Source organism: Echinops telfairi, unplaced genomic scaffold (genome assembly GCF_000313985.2).
Source record: "Echinops telfairi isolate 266 unplaced genomic scaffold, ASM31398v2 ScPeMD7_30;HRSCAF=105, whole genome shotgun sequence".
NCBI lineage: Eukaryota > Metazoa > Chordata > Mammalia > Afrosoricida > Tenrecidae > Echinops > Echinops telfairi.
Genome location: NW_022103927.1, coordinates 1,251,236 through 1,269,306, shown reverse-complemented (window position 1 = coordinate 1,269,306; position 18,071 = coordinate 1,251,236). Strand labels below are relative to the sequence as shown.

General features: G+C 54.3%; 1 protein-coding gene across 2 annotated transcripts in view; it reads right to left on the bottom strand.

Annotated features, from left to right (window-relative positions):
- Window positions 1-1,427: 1,427 nt before the first annotated feature.
- AKAP8L (A-kinase anchoring protein 8 like) overlaps window positions 1,428-18,071 on the bottom strand; it is a 26,866-nt gene continuing 10,222 nt past the window's right edge. Inside the window, exons 3-14 of one of the 2 annotated variants that reach the window (XM_045289760.1) lie at window positions 13,298-13,330; window positions 12,806-13,052; window positions 11,014-11,482; window positions 10,835-10,931; window positions 10,687-10,757; window positions 10,445-10,499; window positions 9,560-9,668; window positions 8,037-8,178; window positions 7,842-7,947; window positions 7,601-7,731; window positions 1,836-1,931; window positions 1,428-1,753 (exon numbers count right to left, since the gene is read on the bottom strand). In XM_045289760.1, the coding sequence (XP_045145695.1) occupies window positions 1,475-1,753; window positions 1,836-1,931; window positions 7,601-7,731; window positions 7,842-7,947; window positions 8,037-8,178; window positions 9,560-9,668; window positions 10,445-10,499; window positions 10,687-10,757; window positions 10,835-10,931; window positions 11,014-11,482; window positions 12,806-13,052; window positions 13,298-13,330 (1,835 nt within the window). In that variant the 3' untranslated portion in view covers window positions 1,428-1,474. The remainder of the gene's footprint in view (window positions 1,754-1,835; window positions 1,932-7,600; window positions 7,732-7,841; window positions 7,948-8,036; window positions 8,179-9,559; window positions 9,669-10,444; window positions 10,500-10,686; window positions 10,758-10,834; window positions 10,932-11,013; window positions 11,483-12,805; window positions 13,053-13,297; window positions 13,331-18,071) is intronic. The other variant, XM_045289761.1, reaches the window with a different exon arrangement.

Sequence of the window (18,071 nt, the reverse complement as noted above, 5' to 3'; positions counted from 1 at the left end):
ACCTCTGCCTGCTTTGCTGGGCCAAGGAACGCCCGTTAGCTGCGGGGAGAACTACTGGAACTCCTGGGGCGAAACTGGGACGTGGGAGGCACCGTTTGTGTGCCCTGCCCCTCAGCTCTCACTCCCACCGTGGGGCTGTGGGCTCCCTGGGCTAGCTCTAACCACCCCATGCTCCTCTGTGCCCCGCGCCCCAGACTCATCACCCCGAGCTCTGCTCTTGGTTGAGTCCTTCCCTTCCGGGGCTCGTCCACAGCAAGTCGCCGAGGGAACTCTGTACTATCTGCCACGGAGGCATTTTCCGAGCTCCCCTTCCCAACTGTGTGCAACAAGGCAGTTGTCGTCAGCGAGTGACATTCAGAGACCGGGACTTGACCCAAGGTCACACGGCCTCGGCGTGCCCGCCAGCACCGACCCGCTCCCCCCGGCATTCAGCAGGCCCGCGAGGGACACTGCGGTTAACCCAGGCGGCTAAGGGGCCCGAGGCCCTGACCGGTGAGGCCGCCCGTCCGACAACTGGGACTGGACCCTGCCCGACCTGGAGCGCTCGGGCAGAGCCGCACCGAGTGGGGGCCGGGCTCGGGCCCTAGACCTGGCCGACGAGGCTCCACCAGGCAGGAAGCGGGGGAGAAACGGCTCCGGCTCCGGGCGCGAAAAGCCCAGCGGTGGGGTCTCGGTCCAAGAGCTCGGGGAAGGAGAGGCTCCACCGCTAGGAGCCGGCGGGGCTGGGGGACTCAACCCTCGAGCCCCCGGGGGGAGCCCGGGCCACGGGTCAGTCCGCGCAGGCCGCCCCCGGAAAGCCCCGCCACCCCCCTTACACGTGCAGCCGGGCCCCTGCAGGCCCCGCCCCCAGCGCCATCTTGCGGAGGCCGCGACAGCCGGGCTGTGCGGGGAACGGAAGGCCTGCCCGACAGCCAATCCGCACCCAGCGCCCGCGAGCGACGGCTGCAAGGCCCAATGAGCGCCGCGCGCCCCGCCACCTCCCCGCAGGCCCAGCCGCCGCACCGCGCTCACCGGGGCTCGGGCACACGGCCTCTAGAGCGGTGGCTGCAGGGCCGGAGGCGGCCCGCCCTCCCTGCCCACCATGCCACAATCACCCACCTCCGTAACCCTGCTCCATGTCTTCACTTCGGCACGCCCGCAGCCCCGTTTTCTAGGCCGCTGCAGCGCTCATCGCACCGCCCGCCGCTCGCTACTGGGCGACCAGGCGCGTATGTCACTGCGCCGGTGAGCTTCCATTGGCTTGCTTGCACGGAGGGCCCGCCCTCCGTAGATCCCAGGCCGCCTCAGGATTGGTATGGGCCGACGTCAGCAGCGTCCCGGAAACAGTGGAGCCCGCTGCGCAGGCGCATTCCTGCACTTGGCTGACCCCTCCCGGCGCCCACACCTGCTCCCGCCCCGGAGAACCACAGAGCGGACAGAGGCGGGCCTGAAGGGAAAGCACTTTATTGGCTCGACCTGAACTAGCCCCGCGCGCTCAAGGGGCGCTCCCGCCCCCCTCTTCCTCTTCATCAGCCTCTACGTCGAGTCCCGGGATTCCGCGAATTTGGCGCTGCAGCGCCCCGCCCAAGAGCGGCACGCCTTCCTCCTCCTCCTCTGGGGGCGGCGGCGGCGGCGGCCCGACGGCCTCGGGCTCCGGGGGCACCGGTGGCTGCGGCGGCCCCTCGGCTGCGGCCTCTCCGGGAGCCCCTTCGCCCGGCTCGCCCTCCTCCTGCTCCTTGTCCTCTTCGGGGCTGTCGGTGAAGGGGTTCTCGCCCTGGCGGGCGGGGGGAGAAGGTGGTGGTAAAAGCGCGCAGGGTGACCTGCCTGGGGCGAGGGCGGGGCGGGGCCCGGCTCACCTTCAGGTAGCGCTCCAGCTTCTTGCTGATGAGCTTGTTGTTGAGGATGCTGCGGGCCACCATGAGTGAGGACTTCTTAGACTGCTCCATCATGAGCTGTGAGCAGAGCAGGGTGGGCTGCAGGGCCTGCTGCTGGCTCAGGCCGCAGAGCCCACGCCCACCCCCACCCGCAGGGCCCACCGCTTGGGCACCCCCCACCCTGACTGTTGGAAGCAGCGGTGAACACAGCCCATTTAGAGCAATGGAACCACACCTATTTACAACTGCACTGCAGCAGGAGACTAACTAAAAGTGAAGTTATGTCAGGGGCCAGGAGCCTTAGGTTCAGTACCAGACACCAGACCAGCTGCCCGCCAGTCAATTTTGACTTCTGGTGATCTCATGCGTGTCGGACGAAAACGTCCTGTTCAAGGCCGTAACCTTTCGCAAGCAGATCACCAGGCTTTTAAGTGTTTCTGAATGGGTTTGAACCAACCACCTCTACATTTGTTGTGAACCACTTAACTGTCAGATTAGCACTTCTCTCTTGGTGGGATTGTCAACCACTTAAAAGTTTTCTGTTACACTGAACAAACTGTCAAGAGCAAACATTGATCTTGGCTTCATTTCCTCCTAGGACTTGGAACATACAGAAACACTGTGGTGGTGGGAAATGAGAACCGTCTTGTCCTTCAGCAGCTTCTCTAACTCACTGCCATCGAGTCCATGCCGACTCATAGGGACACCCTCCTGTGGGCTTCCGAGCTCTGTCTCTCAAGGAGCAGCTGGTGGTTTCGAACTGCCAACCGTGAGGACTGCAGCCCAATTCATAAGCGCCATACCATCAGGGCTCCACTGCATTATTTTAAATGGATACATTTAAAAGACTACCGCACAGGACTTCTCTTCCCACAGGCCAAGGACAGAGGAGTGCAGAGTAGAGCATCTATAGAGTAGGACCCCCGCTGTCAGACTTTCTCTGAGGTGGGAACAAGGGCAAATCTACATCATCGTTTGGTAGGTCATTTATGTTACAAAGCTATTCCAGAAAGCAAGTGATTTGGGGTGGGAGGTTGTGAGATCTGGGGAGCGTCTACCCCCATGCCCTCCACTGAGCCCTGAGCAAGTCCATAGAAAGAATGGCAGTCTGAAATGACACCTCCACTTGCTTTTCCCAGTTTCCATACTTAAGGAAAGCATTAGCAGACTTCATGCAGATTCATTAAGAAACAAAAGATTCACAATCAAGATGCAAATGAACTTCTGAACCACCAACTTTCCCTCATTGGCCAACGAAGTATATCCTGCTCCTAGCTTGGGTATAACAGTGATCCTTGAACACCCATCATAAGGGCCCCGTCAACAGATCAATAAGCAAAATGTAGTGTGCACAGATGGCAACATTTTACTCAGCCTTGAAAACATACTGAGCAACATTAGCCAAGCACAAAGGATAAACACTATGACCTCACATAAGAAATGGAGAGAAAATGTTTTGAGAAACGATGTACAAATGCGCTTTACACAATTGATGTGTGTATGGATTGGGATAACAGTTGTATGAGTCCCTAATAAAATGTTAAAAAAAAAAAAAAAAGAAAGAAGCAAACCTACAGAAGCCAAAGGTTACTTGTGGCTAAGGGGATGGGGCGGGGGAGAGGGGGGGGAGAGGGAGGGAGGAGAAAGAGGGCCTTCAAGCTTGCTGGGGTTAGTTGCTGTGGAGTAGAGTCCAACTTGCTGCGGCCCTATGAGTGCAGAGTAGAACTTCACACACAGGGTTATAAGGTGGTGACCTTTCACTAGCAGATTGCCAGGTCTAGTTTCTGGGCACCTCCAGGTGGGTTTGAATCATCAAACTTTGAGTTAGCAGTTGATCATTTAACTCCCGAGTTTATGAAGTGAGAATGGTAGTACAACTTCAGGAATAAAAGCAGTGCTATAGGAACTCTACATATAGAAAACCCTTGCAGTGATGTGTGCCTTCTCATGTATCGTTTAACAATACAAAGGGAAGAATAAAGCAAGTTTTTAGTCTCTGGAAGGCATCCTGGGAAACATTTAATCAAGACAACGGTCAACAGCTAGTCGTGGTTTGAAACGTGACCTGCTCCCCTCTCAGTATGATGGAAACTCCTGCAGGTAACGTGAGAGCAGCTAAAGGCAGGGTTTTCTCTCCCCTCAGACTCCGGTCAGAGGGCTCCAGTATCTTCCCACCAGGTCTCTAAATAACCTATCCCAGGAACTAAGGTCTGGAAAAGCATAGCTGGAGGTGAAGGTGGAGTGGGGTGAGGGGGACCCTTCTGCACAGCTCTCAGGAGACGAGGCTCTACACTTCGGGGCAACATGCTGAGAACACTAGGGCTCAGGATCACCACAGGCTCGGCTAGTTCAAAGAATGAAGACCTTGCCCTGGGAGAAGCCAACATGAGGCTGCAGCCCCACCCCCACGCCCCTGGAACACCTAAAGCAGTCGTGGTGCCTGTGGGATGAAAGGCACTTCAAAAGACAGATCTGTCAGAGACACCAGGGAGCCATGGGCCAATGAGTTTCCCAGGCAGAGCAGGACACCAGAGAGCCAAGAAGAGCTTCCTGGAGGTCAAAACAAATCTCAAATAGTCACCTGAAACACCATCCCCACCACAAAGTTCAAAATTAGTGGGACCTGTTTGTAGAACAATTTTTGTCCCAGACATTTCTGAAACAGCCCAATCACTAAGCAATTATAGGTGAAGGATAGGGCCAAAGAGAGCCTTACCCTAACTGTTGACACCTCAGGGCAACTGTGTACCTGTCCAATGATTCAGCCTCTCTGGAGCAACATCAAAGGCTTCAAAACCACCTGGGTGGTGGTGGGGTGTGTGTGTATATATGAGAGACTTCACTATACAATGCCAGTCCCCAAAGTCTCCACCTTCTGGTTTTCAAAAATACCCATTTGCAAACAAAATTACAATACCTGCAAGGAACAGGAAACTCTGACCCATACACCACCTCTTGATTGCTCTCTTGTGGCCACTGAATTGATTCTGACTCATAGCAACCCTATAGACAGAAAGATTCCTGTGGGTTTCTAAGGCTATATATCTTTACTGAAGCAGAAAGCCTCATCTTTTTCCTGCAGAGCAGGCTGGTGGGTTCAAACTGCTGGCCTAGAGATTAGCAGCCCAATGCAAAAGTGCACTAAACTACCAGGGGTCTTTGACCCACATCAGGAAAGAAAAACAGCAACAGCAGCAAAATACCTTCACAGTACACTAACTGCGCCCAAGGTGCCTTGAGAGGTCTCATCCCAGCTACAGGTTCAGAAATTGAAAGAAAATCAAGCTTACATATTGTGACAATGTTGCATCAAATAGAACACCAATAAAGATATAAAAATGAGTTAAGAAAGAACAAAAATTTATCTTAGAGCTAAAAGTACTGTAACATGAAAAATCCACTAGAGGGAGTCAATAGCAGATCGAACTAGGAACATAAGCTACTTCAAAGGGAACGGGATAGAGATTATGTAATTTGAAGAATGAACAGTCCCAGGAAAGTGGGGCACTAACATCCGTATAACGAGAGCGCTAGGAGGAGAGAACATTTTGAAAAGTACTTACAGGAAATAATGGCTGAAAATTTCCCCAAATCTGCTGAAAAATCAAATCTTCACATCTGACAAACTTTATGATAAATGCAAAGAGATCTACCAAGAAACACACTACTTGCAAAGACAAGAAGACAAGGGATTTTGAGTGCAGCAAGAGAAAAATGAACCATCACAAGACTCCTGTTCAGAAACAAGAGAGCCAGAAGGCAGCATGATGACATGTTCAAAGTGATCAAAGGAGAAAAAAATCAAGCCAAAAACCACACCCCAAATTCCTATAGCCAGGAAAGCTCTCATTTTAAAGAAAAGCAAAATAAAAGTAGTCCTAGATTAAAAAACAAAACCCCAGAAACTTCACTGCTAGGCAACTTGCCCTACGGTCCCCCAGGTTGGAAGCAAGTGACTCCTGACAGTGATGTCAGGACCTACCCATCTCCACCTCCACCCCATTAACGATGGAATTATGTCACAGTGTACCGTCACATCTTTCTCTTGAGGAGTGGGGCGACTGAAGGGTTTTGAACCTTGGACCTTTCAGTTAGCAGCCAGGTGCTTAACTACTGTACCACAAGGGTCCTTTGATTATACAGATATAAATCAGCACCTTTCTTTCCAATGCCCTTCAAGTATTTATTTTCTTTCTATGTGCATTTTGCTTCCTGCATGCTTATAGCAAGTTAAGAATAGACATTGCTTTTCAAGAATTTAAAAGACTGTATATAATAAACTTTTAAAAATACAAACGTGTATTTTTCCTTTCCTTTCCTCTCTTAACTGATTTAAAAAGCTACTGCACAAAACATGACCTATAACATGAACTATGACCTATAAATATCGTGCATTTATATATTTATAGTACACATCTATATAGTATAAACTTAAAATGCTTTACATAGGAGTCATTCCAGTTCTTGCTTGATCACTCACACCTGAGCAAGGGGCTTATTCCCCTACAAACTTTTCCACTTGGTCCTACTCTCCATTACCAAGGTGGAGTATCTTATCTCAGTTACCCCCTTGCCTCCATTCCCATCAGGTGTGAACTCTTCCTGTTCCTCTTCCAGTCAATTTCTGCTGCCTATGGTAGCAAGCGCCCACCCCTCCAGCCCACTTCCTTGGTGTGTGAAGTACAACTCCCCCCCTGACCCCCAACTCCTGCACTCTAACCTTCTTTCTGTCTGCTGTCTGAACCTGGTCTGGCCATTGTCCTCTATGCACATCTCACTCAAGACTCCCTGCTACTGGGTTGGTGCCGTGACTCTATAGGACAGGGTTGAACTAACTGCCCCTGTGTATTTCTGAGACTCATAACTGGGTTTTTCTGTTTTTGTTATTTTTTGAGACTGTAACTATTTACAGGATTAGAAAGCCCTCTCTCCCATGGCGTAGCTGGTGGTTTTGAACTGTGTACCTTGCAGTTAGTAGTCCAATGTGTAACTGCTGCACCACGAGGGCGCCTTTCTATGTACATGGAGGTTCCCATATCCCACGTCCTGATGGTTCTTTAAAGGAGCCCTAGTAGCGCTGTTGGATAAGCAGCGTTGGACTGCTAACCACAAGTCGGTGGTTCAAGGCCAATGGCTGAGGGAGAAAGGTGAGACTATCTTTTCTTTTAAAGATCTACATCTTTGGGAGCCTTGTGCAGGGTCACCAGGAATTGGAATTAACTTGATCAAGGCGGTGGGCCTGATGAGCCTTAAACAAGGTTCAATTCCTGGTCATGCGCAGCTACCACTTATCTGCTGGTAGTCCGCATGCTGTTATGAAGCTGAGATTTCAGCAGAATGCCCAGATTAAGATGACTGACATAAAAAGGTCTGGCAGTCTATACTCAAAATCAACTACTGAAAAAAACCCTATGGATTACAACAAACCAACCTTCAAACAATCAGCTCGGGGGTGGTGGGGGATGGGGATGGATCTGCTCAGGGGGGTTGTCGGGGTGAGGGTGGAACTGGACCAGGCAATGTTGCATTGGTTCCACATGGGGGCGCCATGAGTTAGGACAGCCTCAGAGACCGCTCACAGCAGCCGTCCCTCTCTGTAGCACCACTGACTGCTGCACTGGGCTGGGAAAGCTGCTTTCTGTACACTGCCCTCCAGCTTCCCCAATGTGTCCACTGCAGCTCCCCATGGGCAGGCAGTGGCCGCAACGCCAGCCCCTCCCAAGTCACCCCTGGGAGCTCTCACTCACCCTGCGGTTCCGGTTGTGATCCATGGTCTTAAGGTGCTTCTGGATGACCCCAAATTGCATGGGGATGAAGAGGTCACAGGCTGCACAGTGAGCTGCCTCCACCTTTCTCACAAAATGCTCCATGGCTATTTCTGTGGGGGAAAGAAGAGGGCATGTCCACTGGTCCAGGGGCCTCTGACAAGAGCCAGCCCCGCACACCGGTGGTCCCTGCCTGCAGACAGGGTGCCTGCCGCCTGCTCACCTTGGGTCAGGTCTTGGTCGCGGTAGATCTGCTGGACCAGCCCATCAAGGTCCTCCACAGTTTTCCGGAGCTCCTCTGTCTTCTTGGTCTTGTTGGTGACGTACTCCTGCCGAGGACACCCAAGGATTGTGGGGACTGCTCTCCCACTGGGGATCCCAAGGAAGCTCAGGGCAGTCATGCTGCGCTAGGGTTCACCTGCAGGAAGTCAGCTGTCTGCTTTGGGAGCTTGGTGCCAACAAACTTGAAATGTTCCTTGTGAAACTTGCTGTCCAGGTGGCTGGCCATCTCATCCTCGTAGAAGGTCCGGTACTTGCAGAGAGAGCACACAAACTGGATCCTGCCACAGGAGGGAGATGGACGCTGAGCAGGCGCGGGCCCCAGAGGGTGGTGCCACCGCCTCACCCAACCCTGCTGCGGGCCCCAAGACTGGCCCTGTTCCCGGGCCTCTTGAGGTGTGGCCCCTCAGGTGGCAGGCTGGGGCTGGGGCTAGGGAGTAGAAAGGGATGGAACAGCTGCAGTAACTGCCATGTGGGGCCAGGGAGGAGCTCTTCCTTCCCACAGGCAGAAGGGCTGGGCCCAAGGCAGCAACTGCTGCAACAGGCAGTACGTTGATGGACGGCTGTGGAGGGCATCACTGCCCAGGCTGGACAGGAGCTCGTGCACTCGGCCCAGCCATGTGGCCCTGAGGTGCGGAGTGGAGTGCGCAGTCCCGAGGCAGGGCCCAAAAAGGTGCTGCAGCTTCCTTCGGGGGCCTGGGGGACTCAAGAGGCCTTGCCCATCCTCTGCTCAGAACGCTCAGGGGTAGTGTCAGGAGGGACGGGAGGGAAGCAGGCCTGGGCCCCGGCCGCCTCATCTTCCTCTTCCAAGAAGAGACCAGTCTGAGCGGGAGGAGGGCGCCCGCCTGGCCTGCCATGGGGCAGCCTGGAGTCACCTGGGCGAGGTGCTCTGTCTGGGCCTGGTGTCCACAGCAGAAGCCCGGGGTCTGGGGCCTGGGCTGGAGCAGGCTGCCGTGGCAAGGGGCGGAGGAGGCCAGCCGCCACCGAGGCCTCGGGGCAGGTCCCTACCTCTGCCGGACGTCCTTATCTGGGCCACACGGGGTCAGCTTTGTCTGGAGAGCCCAGGGGCCGGGCGCCGGCGAGGCTGAGGAAGGTCCAGCAAGAGCAAGAGTCTGAGGCGGAGGAGGCAAGCGCCAGTGCGGGAGCCCTGAGGGCAGACAGACCCGACCAAGGGGCGTGAAGGACTCAGCCACAGACAGCCTGGCCTGGCCTGGCCGTCGAGCGGGGCAGAGGGCAGGCCCGCAGCTGCCACAGCCCACAGGGGCTGCCGTCTCTCCTGGGCACAGCGGCGGCCTCCTGGCAGCTAGCTGGGGCGGCATGAGCGCTTTGGACCTTGAGTCTCTGTTGAGCTGGCCCCCTCCCTCAGGGGCATCGGCCCCCAGTGCACCTTGGGGCTCGTGGGCCGAGTGAGCTAGCGCCGGAGCTTCTGGGCAATGGTGCCGAGCAGTGTCGGGTCTTGGGCCACAGACTCCAGCGGTCGCCAGGCGGCCGCACAGGGGCAGGGGAAGAGTCAGACCTTGGGAGCTGGGCCTGGCGGGAAGCAGGGGCCATGCACGGCCGAGCAGGTGTGCTCCCGAGGGAGGCCAGGCCGAGGAGCAGTGGCAGAGCTACAGCTGCTCTCCTGGAACGGCCTGCAGAGGGCGATGTGGGGGAGCTGGTTACCTTTCCACCATGCGATCTCGCTGTCGCTTCTTCTGTTTGTCCTGGCTTTTCTTGCCCGCCTGCAGCTTGTGCTTGGCCTGGCTGCTCTCATCCTGGGAGGTCAGGGCCCCTGTGGAGTGAAGGGCGCAGTCACCACCTGGGCTCAGCAGGCCCAGAATAGTGGTTATGTTGGGTTTCTGACCACGCCGGGGCTGTGGGTTTGGTTTGGGTGGGGAGTGGCTGTGGCTGAGGCCCTAAGGAGGCGAGGGGATGGGGGAGGGGATACATGCCAAGCCCACTACTCTCCAGGACCACCCCCACCAACACTCAGCAGAGCAAGACAGGCTGCATTGGTGGGGTCAGTGGCTGAAGTTAAGAGCCCCATGGTGGGGTACAGAGAGGCTGCAACTGGGGTCCCGGCGTCAGCCCACTCCCTGCAGACACCGCGGCTCCGTGGACAGAGGTTGGCTTTTTTGGTACCTGCTGGTGCTCGTCACGCGGGTGGGAGGACACGGCTCCCAGCAGGGGCTGGGGAGGCACCGAGAGAAAGGGCCCACCAACCACGGCCAGCGATCGGCACTGGGGCCCCAGCTCAGACCCCGGCCACTGAGGACTTGCAAGCTGAAGTTACTGAGAGACTGCAGGTGTCCCTGGGGCCCTGTCCCTTGACTGCAGGCAACAACCCATGTGCTAGGTAGGGGTCACTGCTGTCCACGGCCTGTGCCTGGAAAGAACAGTGGCCGGGGAGTGGCAGGATGGGCAGGGAAGAGGGGGGAGTTGGGACAGGTAGAGGAGCCGGCCAGCACGCACCAGCCCAACATTGGTCTCAGCAGCCACACTCTACCCCAGCCCTTGCCCGGCTGGGCCCTCCCCGACGCACTCCAGGACAAGCACCAGCCTACTCACCAGACTCACCTGAATCCTCTTTGCCGTCTTCCTTCCCCTCCTCATCCTCTCCTTCCTAGCAGGCAATGTCAGGAGGCAAAGAGTAAGGTGCCAGCCTGCTAGCACCCTTGCAGGGATGGCTCACCCCCCAGTCTTTAGTCAGGACACAGGGACGGCACTTGCTCACCCTGGCCACCCTGCTCAGGGCCAGGGGCAGCCCACCCAGACTCCCAGATCAAAGAGTGAGGGGCCCAAGCACGTACCACTCTGGAGCCCTTGTCCAAGAGCTCTGAGCCATCGGCTGCCTCCCCAGCCTCGCCCTCAGTGCCCTCATCTGGAAGGAGAGAGGAGATAAGCCTGGCCCACAGCTTGCAGGAGAAGGGGTGCCAGGGCGCGGGAGGAGGTGCTTACCATTGTCAGAGTCACTGTTGTCAGAGCCGTCTGTCCTGGAGGCCTTGCTGTCGGGCTCATCCGGACTGCCCAGCTGCTTCCTCTTCTTCTTCTTAGTCTAGATGGGGAAAAGGGCATGACCAGTCAGCGAGATTCTGGCTGCAATCTGCACCCCGAGCCAGGGTGCTCCCCTCACTCACCCGGAAGTCGGCTGGCGTCCAGGTCTTCCAGGTGCGTCGCATCTGCTTCATGCCGTTGCCAAAGCCGAAGCCAAAGCGGGAGCCTCCTGGGAAGGAGGCGCCGGGGAAGGCGCCCCCACCTCGCACACCCTGGAACATGCTGTATTCAGGGAGGATGTTCTGCGAGAAGAGGGAGGGCAGCCGGGGGGTGCCCGGCATGCACTGGCCCCGGGCTCCCATGGGCTCTTCCCACATGCGCCCATAGCCGGTGGCCACTGGTCGGCCACTGCGAGCATCCCGGGCCCAGCCTTGTGGCCGTGGCCCAAAGGCGTCGCCACCACGCATGCGGAACTGGTCTCGGTAGGCGTCATACTGGCCCTCGTAAGCCATGTCCATCTCAGGGTCCAGCTCGCCGTAGTCATAGCCTGACCGGTATAGGTCGCGCTCGCTCAGCATGGCCCTGGAGTCACAGGCCTCGTAGGAGTCGTAGCTGCAGAGTCACATGGCCAGCATCAGCTTCCTGCTCCTCCCCGCCACAAGCCCTTCTGCCTGGACAAAACCTGGCTGCCCCACCCCACCACGGTGCCACATTCAGAGATGCCCATCAAAGGCCCCTGGGCTGGTAGGATGCAGAGTTGTAGAAGCAGGAAAAGCACCACTGCCCACACCCCAATGTAGCCGGACACAAGTGTGGGGGCCCCGAGGAAGGCCTGCCCACTGCGGTGCTGAAGGCAGCTTCTGGCCCTATGGGGAGCAGCTGAGCACTTGCACATTTCGGGGCAGGCAGGCACCCAGCACCATGATGATGTGTGCACTGAAGGGACTGGGGAACAGCAATCTCAGGCCAGCCCCTTACCACCCAGGAGAGAGCGAGACAAAATGGGGAGCATGTCCCAGGGAAGACTCCACAGTCCTGCCAGTGACTAGAATTGGGCTGGATCATCATGGCCCCTGGAGCCCAGGGTCAGGCAAACCCTCCACCCAGGAAGGAGAAGCCTCCTGAGAACTACCACCTACCCCTTACAGACACTGAAGGGAGATCTGGGCTAGCTTGTCCCCCAGGGGTCCTCTCAAACTCTCTTCCTACCAGGAAACAGAGACAGAGAGGGCAGGGCAGCTATAGGGGAAGCTCCAGCATAGCTCTGGCCCCAACCCCCTCCCCCTGGAGTCACTGCCCCCCAGACCATACCACCTCAACGTGGCAGAGCCCATGCAGCCTGGGCCAGTGCCAGCCCCTTGTGCCCAGCCTGTAGGGTGGGTGCTCTAGAGCCCCTGCAAGCCAGTCCTGTCTCCCCCAGCCGGGGGTTTGCAGGCCTCACTTGACCCCATCAATGCAGTCCTTTCCTCAACCTAGCATGAGGACCCTCTATACCTGCTGGGGACCTCCTTGTGCCTTAGTGTCCTCTGAGCAACGGGAGTCATAGCACCCCTCCCAGGGTCCTTCTCATAAACTGTGAAGTGCCTACGTCTGCCCCAGCCCTTTAAGTGAGCAGCCCAGCTCACTGTCACCCACCCCAAAGCCTCTGTTCCACTGGACACCACACAGGGTGCAAGGACTGGAGAGCAGTCCTGATGCATCTCCCAAAGTGGGGTCACTACCCTGACCTGCAAGGAGAACCTGCAGAGTCAGCCTAGGGCACAGTGAGGCCCAGCATGGCTGGCAGAGGGCAGCTCTCGGGAGGAGGCAGGACAAGGGCGGGGAGGGGAGAGTAGCAGGGGCCTGCAGGAGGAAAAGCACTCGCTGGGAGGAGGTGGCTGTGGAAGCCCAGAGAGGAGGTGCAGCAGGAGGGAGGTGGGATGTGCTCCTACTCACCGTTCTCCTCCCGAGCCGTACATGCCTCCTTGCATCATGTCCTGCTCCATGTGCGACACCATGTCTAAGCGCTGGTTAACTTTGGATAAAACGGAATCGGCACTGGCACTCCCCGCAGCACTAGGGTTTGCATTTGCGTCAGAGCTAGGCACTTCCCATGAGTTGGAAGTGGCCATCCCGTACCCATAGTTGCTGGTGTTCTCCTGACCGTAGCCATAGCCATAGCCATAGCCATAGTTCTCATAGCCTGTAGTAGGGAGAGCGATAAGGGACAAACACAGAGACAAGGACGTTTTCTGTCACAGACACGAGTCGAGGAGCCTGACCACCCATGGCTGGATAGGCTCCAGCCATTCATTCTAGTGAGGACCTGCTACAAGGGGGACCACCAGCCCCAGGACAACCCCCCCTCCCCCCGGTGCCCCCCTCCCACCACCAGGTCAGGTAGGGGCACAGAAAAGCAAGCAGAGAGCACACTGGAATGACACTTGCCTCTGTTTGCCCCAGAGTTCCAAGTTCCATAGCCTGCAAAAAGCAAAAGGTCAGTTATGCTTACAACTGCTCATAACCCAAAGGCCCTGGCCGCCTCACTGACATCCTCTCACAACGGTACCAGAGGCTAAAGGACACAGGCTAGGAAGCTTGCTGCTCGCCTCAAGTGGTCCCAGAAGTACTGAGCGACCCAGGGTGAGACGCCACCTCTGCGGTGCAGCACTCGGCCTTCTGCAGCTCTGACCTGCACCTGCTGTTCAGGGAGCCCTTGGATCCATTGTGCCAATGCTCATAGCTACCAGATGTGGCTCCCATATTCCACCCTTAAAGGACTAGAATTAGACATGCCCCCTGAGGCATGAGCTAAGCCCTCATCGGAGGGCAAGGATGAGCCGACAGTACAAGCAGCTTAGTATTAAACCCACTCAATGCTGAAATCCAAATCATCCACTAGTCATGGGGGTAGGGAGAGCACCCCACTGCACTGTCCAACCACTCTAGCCTTTAAACGCCCATCTTGGCAGAAAGAGTGCCGATCCCAAAGGCCCTGGGTAGTGGGCATGTGCTGTGGTGGAGCAAAGAAGCAGAACAATTGCCCAGAGGCTCGAGAAGTGCTGTCCAGAGAGCAGTCTAGGTTGCAAATTTGTGCTCATATCAAGTGTGGGGAAATGGATTAGAGTAAAAATTTCCCGTGACATTTAGGAAACTCCTTTGTATTTATGACAGACACACACACACACACACACACACACACACACACGCACCAGCACATGATAAAAACATTAAGCCATGGAAAATAAAGAAAGTGCACAACTGAGTGGTAATATGGAGCCAACCAGTCTGGCTCCTCCCAAAAGGAGTCCGTTTCCCGTTTGCATTCTCTCTGCCAAGGGACACGGGACAGGCGTGTGGAGGAGGCAAGGCAGACCAGCTTAGGGGAGCAGTCAGTGTGAGAGATGACAGGCTTGAAGCTGAGAGAACAAGGGCTTAGATGGCAAGAGAGGTGCACGCCTGCCCCCAGATCCAGTCCAGTCAGGCCAGGAAGGCACTAGAGAACTACCCAGGGACATCCAACAGCCATCACTGCCCAGCAAACCACAGGTCCAAGTGGGAACCAAAGCTGGCCACCTGGTCTTCCCTACTACCCTGCCCCTGGCCCCACCCCCGTGCACCCACTTGGCAGAGGCCAGGCCTACTCGCCCGGTGGAGCTCAGCTTCTTGAAGGGGACGCCAGTGCCCGTGCAGATGCCGAGGGTGGCACGGACAGCCAGGAACTTGAACGTCTGCAGGGCCGAGGGGAGACAAAGGAACAATGCCATCAGCCAGACACTGACAAGAGCCTGGCCACACGACTGCAGCCAGTCAGCAGGACATGGACCAGAGAGGGCAGAATTCAGTCACTCAGGCTCCAGCCACAGAAATGGGCATTAAGTCTGCAACCAGTATTTTTCAGCTCAAGAGCAGGCAGTTGGAGTCATATGATAGGGAGGCTGGCAGCCATCAACACCCAAGTCCTGGGCATGGGAGGAATGGGGCTTGTTCCAGGTTTTATCTGGAGCAACCCAGGCTCCCCGGTGGGCTTCCCTTTTTCTCCAACGTGTGGCACCTGGGGACCAGGAGCATCCCAACTCATGATCCTCTCCCAAAGACAAGACCATGTAGGAGTGTTATGAACACACACAAAAAAAAAAGGGAGAAAAGAGGAGGAATGACGGAGAAGCAGGAAAGGGAAACAGGGCGGAAAAGGCCAGGAGACAGCCACTATCGGCAATGCGTACAGAACAAAACAGAAAACCACCTAACATCCATCCAATGACTCATCAGCGAGTACATCTGTATTCAAATGAACTTATCAAGGCTTCCTTCGCACAAAGAAACGGTCCCAACATTAAACGAAACAAAGCAAGAGCAACAATTTGTTATAACTGAACTACATAGAACTAGTCTGTCAACCAAGATTGAACATTAAAAAGGAATCTTGGATGACCTTGTCTCTGTTGTTCAAAGTGGTACTTAACTTAATTGGAAATTGGGTGAAAGTTCAGAGGCAAATAGGTTTCCCATTCAGCAATTTGGACACTTTTGTTTTGTGACACTGATTGCAATCCTCCCCACGTTATAAAGCTCTTTTCATGTCCTCTCATGTTCAACTAAAAGTAATTCTATGACATGATTTTCTACATAGAAAACCTCAACAATAGCAACAAAAATCTACAAAAGGATTACTGGTTAAGTCTTCAGCAGGTTTATTCCAAAGCCAACTGTGAGGTGCAGAGAGTAACGTGGCCTTTGATCGTTGTTCCTGAGAGCTGGGTCGCATCTGAGGGCTGACCAGACCAAAAAGAGGGACCACATAGGGGGTCTCATGCTGACAGCCTTGGGAGGCAAGGTGTGAGCCCAACAACCTGGAACCCGAAGGCTTTGGTGCGTCGCCTGGGTGGCAAGCACAACTGTTCTTGGAAGGGTCCAGGCATGCCATGGAAACCCTCCCAGGGTGCAAGCTCTACTTCGCTTATTTGTATGCATTTTCAGAGCTATTAAATTCAGAGCTGCAAGGATGCTGCCATACGTTGTTTCAGCAAATTATTAAACTCAAAGGGGCAGGGGGAGCCAACAATCTGAAGAACCTGGGAGCTCTGGCCTAACTCTGGTTGTGAGTAGGGTGGGAGAATGGGTGTTCCTGGGTAGCTGGTGAGGACGATGGAGAGTATGGAGAGGACTAGACCCAGCTTCACCATTTGGGACCTGGATTCATGCTGTTCATCCCACACAAAGGGCAACAGAGACGGGATTCACACACTTCGCTCCTTACTTAGTGCAATTGGAAATGTGAATTTTAAAAAGTACCATTTATAATAGTATTAGGAACATGAAATGCTTAGGAGTAAGTGATGAAAAGAGGGGCAGAATCCTAAGTGAACTGTGGTCACGGATGGGAAGAATCGATATTGTGAAGATGCTAATCTCCCCAAACGAATCCACATACTCAATGTGATGGTAATAAAGGGATCAGCAAGAATTTTTACACAGATTGACCAATGGAGCCCAAAATGTTTATGGAAAAGCAAAGCACTCAGAAGCACTAAAACAATTGTGCAAGAAAGAACAAGACTAGGTGTGACTTGGATGGTCTGATTTCCAGACTTACTGAGAAGCTACAGCAGTCAAGACACTGTGGTACTGGAGAAGTCCAGACACACGGATCTATATACCCAGCAGAATCTAGACACAGGGCCACACATATGGGGCCAAAGAACCGTTCACAAAGAGGCAGAAATGACAGACAGTTATCATTTTAAAAATTGGTGCTGGAATGCTTGCATATTCATACACAGAATCACATCTGAACCACGACCTACAACTACACCACTCATGTTGCACACAAGTAAATTCAAAATGGAGCACAGACTAGGAAATCTCTAAAAGATAACTTAGCAGAAAAACCTCTGTGACCCTGGGTGAGGCACAGTGGTCTCATATAAAATATTAACATCCTGTGAGGCTCCATCAGAGAATGCCTGGCAGGCTGGCCTTCATCAAGAAATACCGAAAAGAAAAAGACAGGCCACAATCTGGGGGAAATACTGGCAACATATACATCCAATGTAAGGCTTTGATCCAAAGCATATAAACCAGAGGAAAAATAACTTTAAAAAGATGACTCTCCCCCCAGAGGAATTTATTTAAGAGGACAGCACTGAAGCTGCAGCTCAGGGAGAGGGCCATGTCTGATCAGAGCACATGGGAGCAAATGAAGGGGGAGGAAGAGAGAGTGGAGCACATCCTGGCCCACCAAACCTTGACGACGATATTCCCACTCAGAGCAGCCAATCCACAGAGAAGACCATATGGCCAGCCCTCTATGAGACACTACATCCCTATCTGAAGACACAGTGTGGGAATTGTGCCCGACCTGATCCCACCACACCGAGGCAAAACACTAAGGGCATACAACAGAACAGAGCAACGAAGTCCCCAGGGAATACCAAAAATAGACTTTGGGACCAGGGCACGGTACCCCATCAGATTAGACCACAAAACACTCCTAAAGGCCAACAAAACAGACCTTCAACTAACTACAAGCTTTTCTCTTTCGTTGTTGTTGTGTTGTGTTTTTGTTCTGTTTTGTCATTGGCTTTTTGTTGCTTTTGTTTTCTTTTGATGCTTGGTTTTTCTCTGTCTTGTTTTTGTGCATGTTATTATCTCTGCAGGTCTGTCCAAATAAGATAGGCTGGATGAACAATCTGGAGGAAAAAACAACGGGACTGACAGTTCTGGGGGGACATGGGAGGGGGGAAAGGAAGTGGTTAACAAACCCAGGGACAAGGGAACAACAAGTGATCCAAAATCGGGGGTGAGGAGGATGTAGGAGGCCTGGTAGGGAGTGATAAAGGGTAATGTAACAGAGAGGAATTACTGTAACCCAAATGAAGACTGAGCATGAAAGTGGGACAAGAGGAAAGTAAAAGGAAATAGAGGCAGAGGGCATTTATAGATGTCTAAATAAAGGCATGTACACATGTAAATATATTTATATATGAGTATGGGGAAATAGATTTATGTTCATATATTTTATAGGCTTAGTATTAAGATAGCAGATAGACACTGGGCCTCCACTCAAGTATTCCCTCAATGGAAGAATACTTTGTTCTATTAAACTGGCATTCCATAATGCTTACCTTCCCAACACTATCGCTGAAGCCAAGCAGGTGCATGAGCAAATGTGGTGAAGAAAGCTGATGGAGCCCGGCTATCAAAAGATACAGCGTCTAGG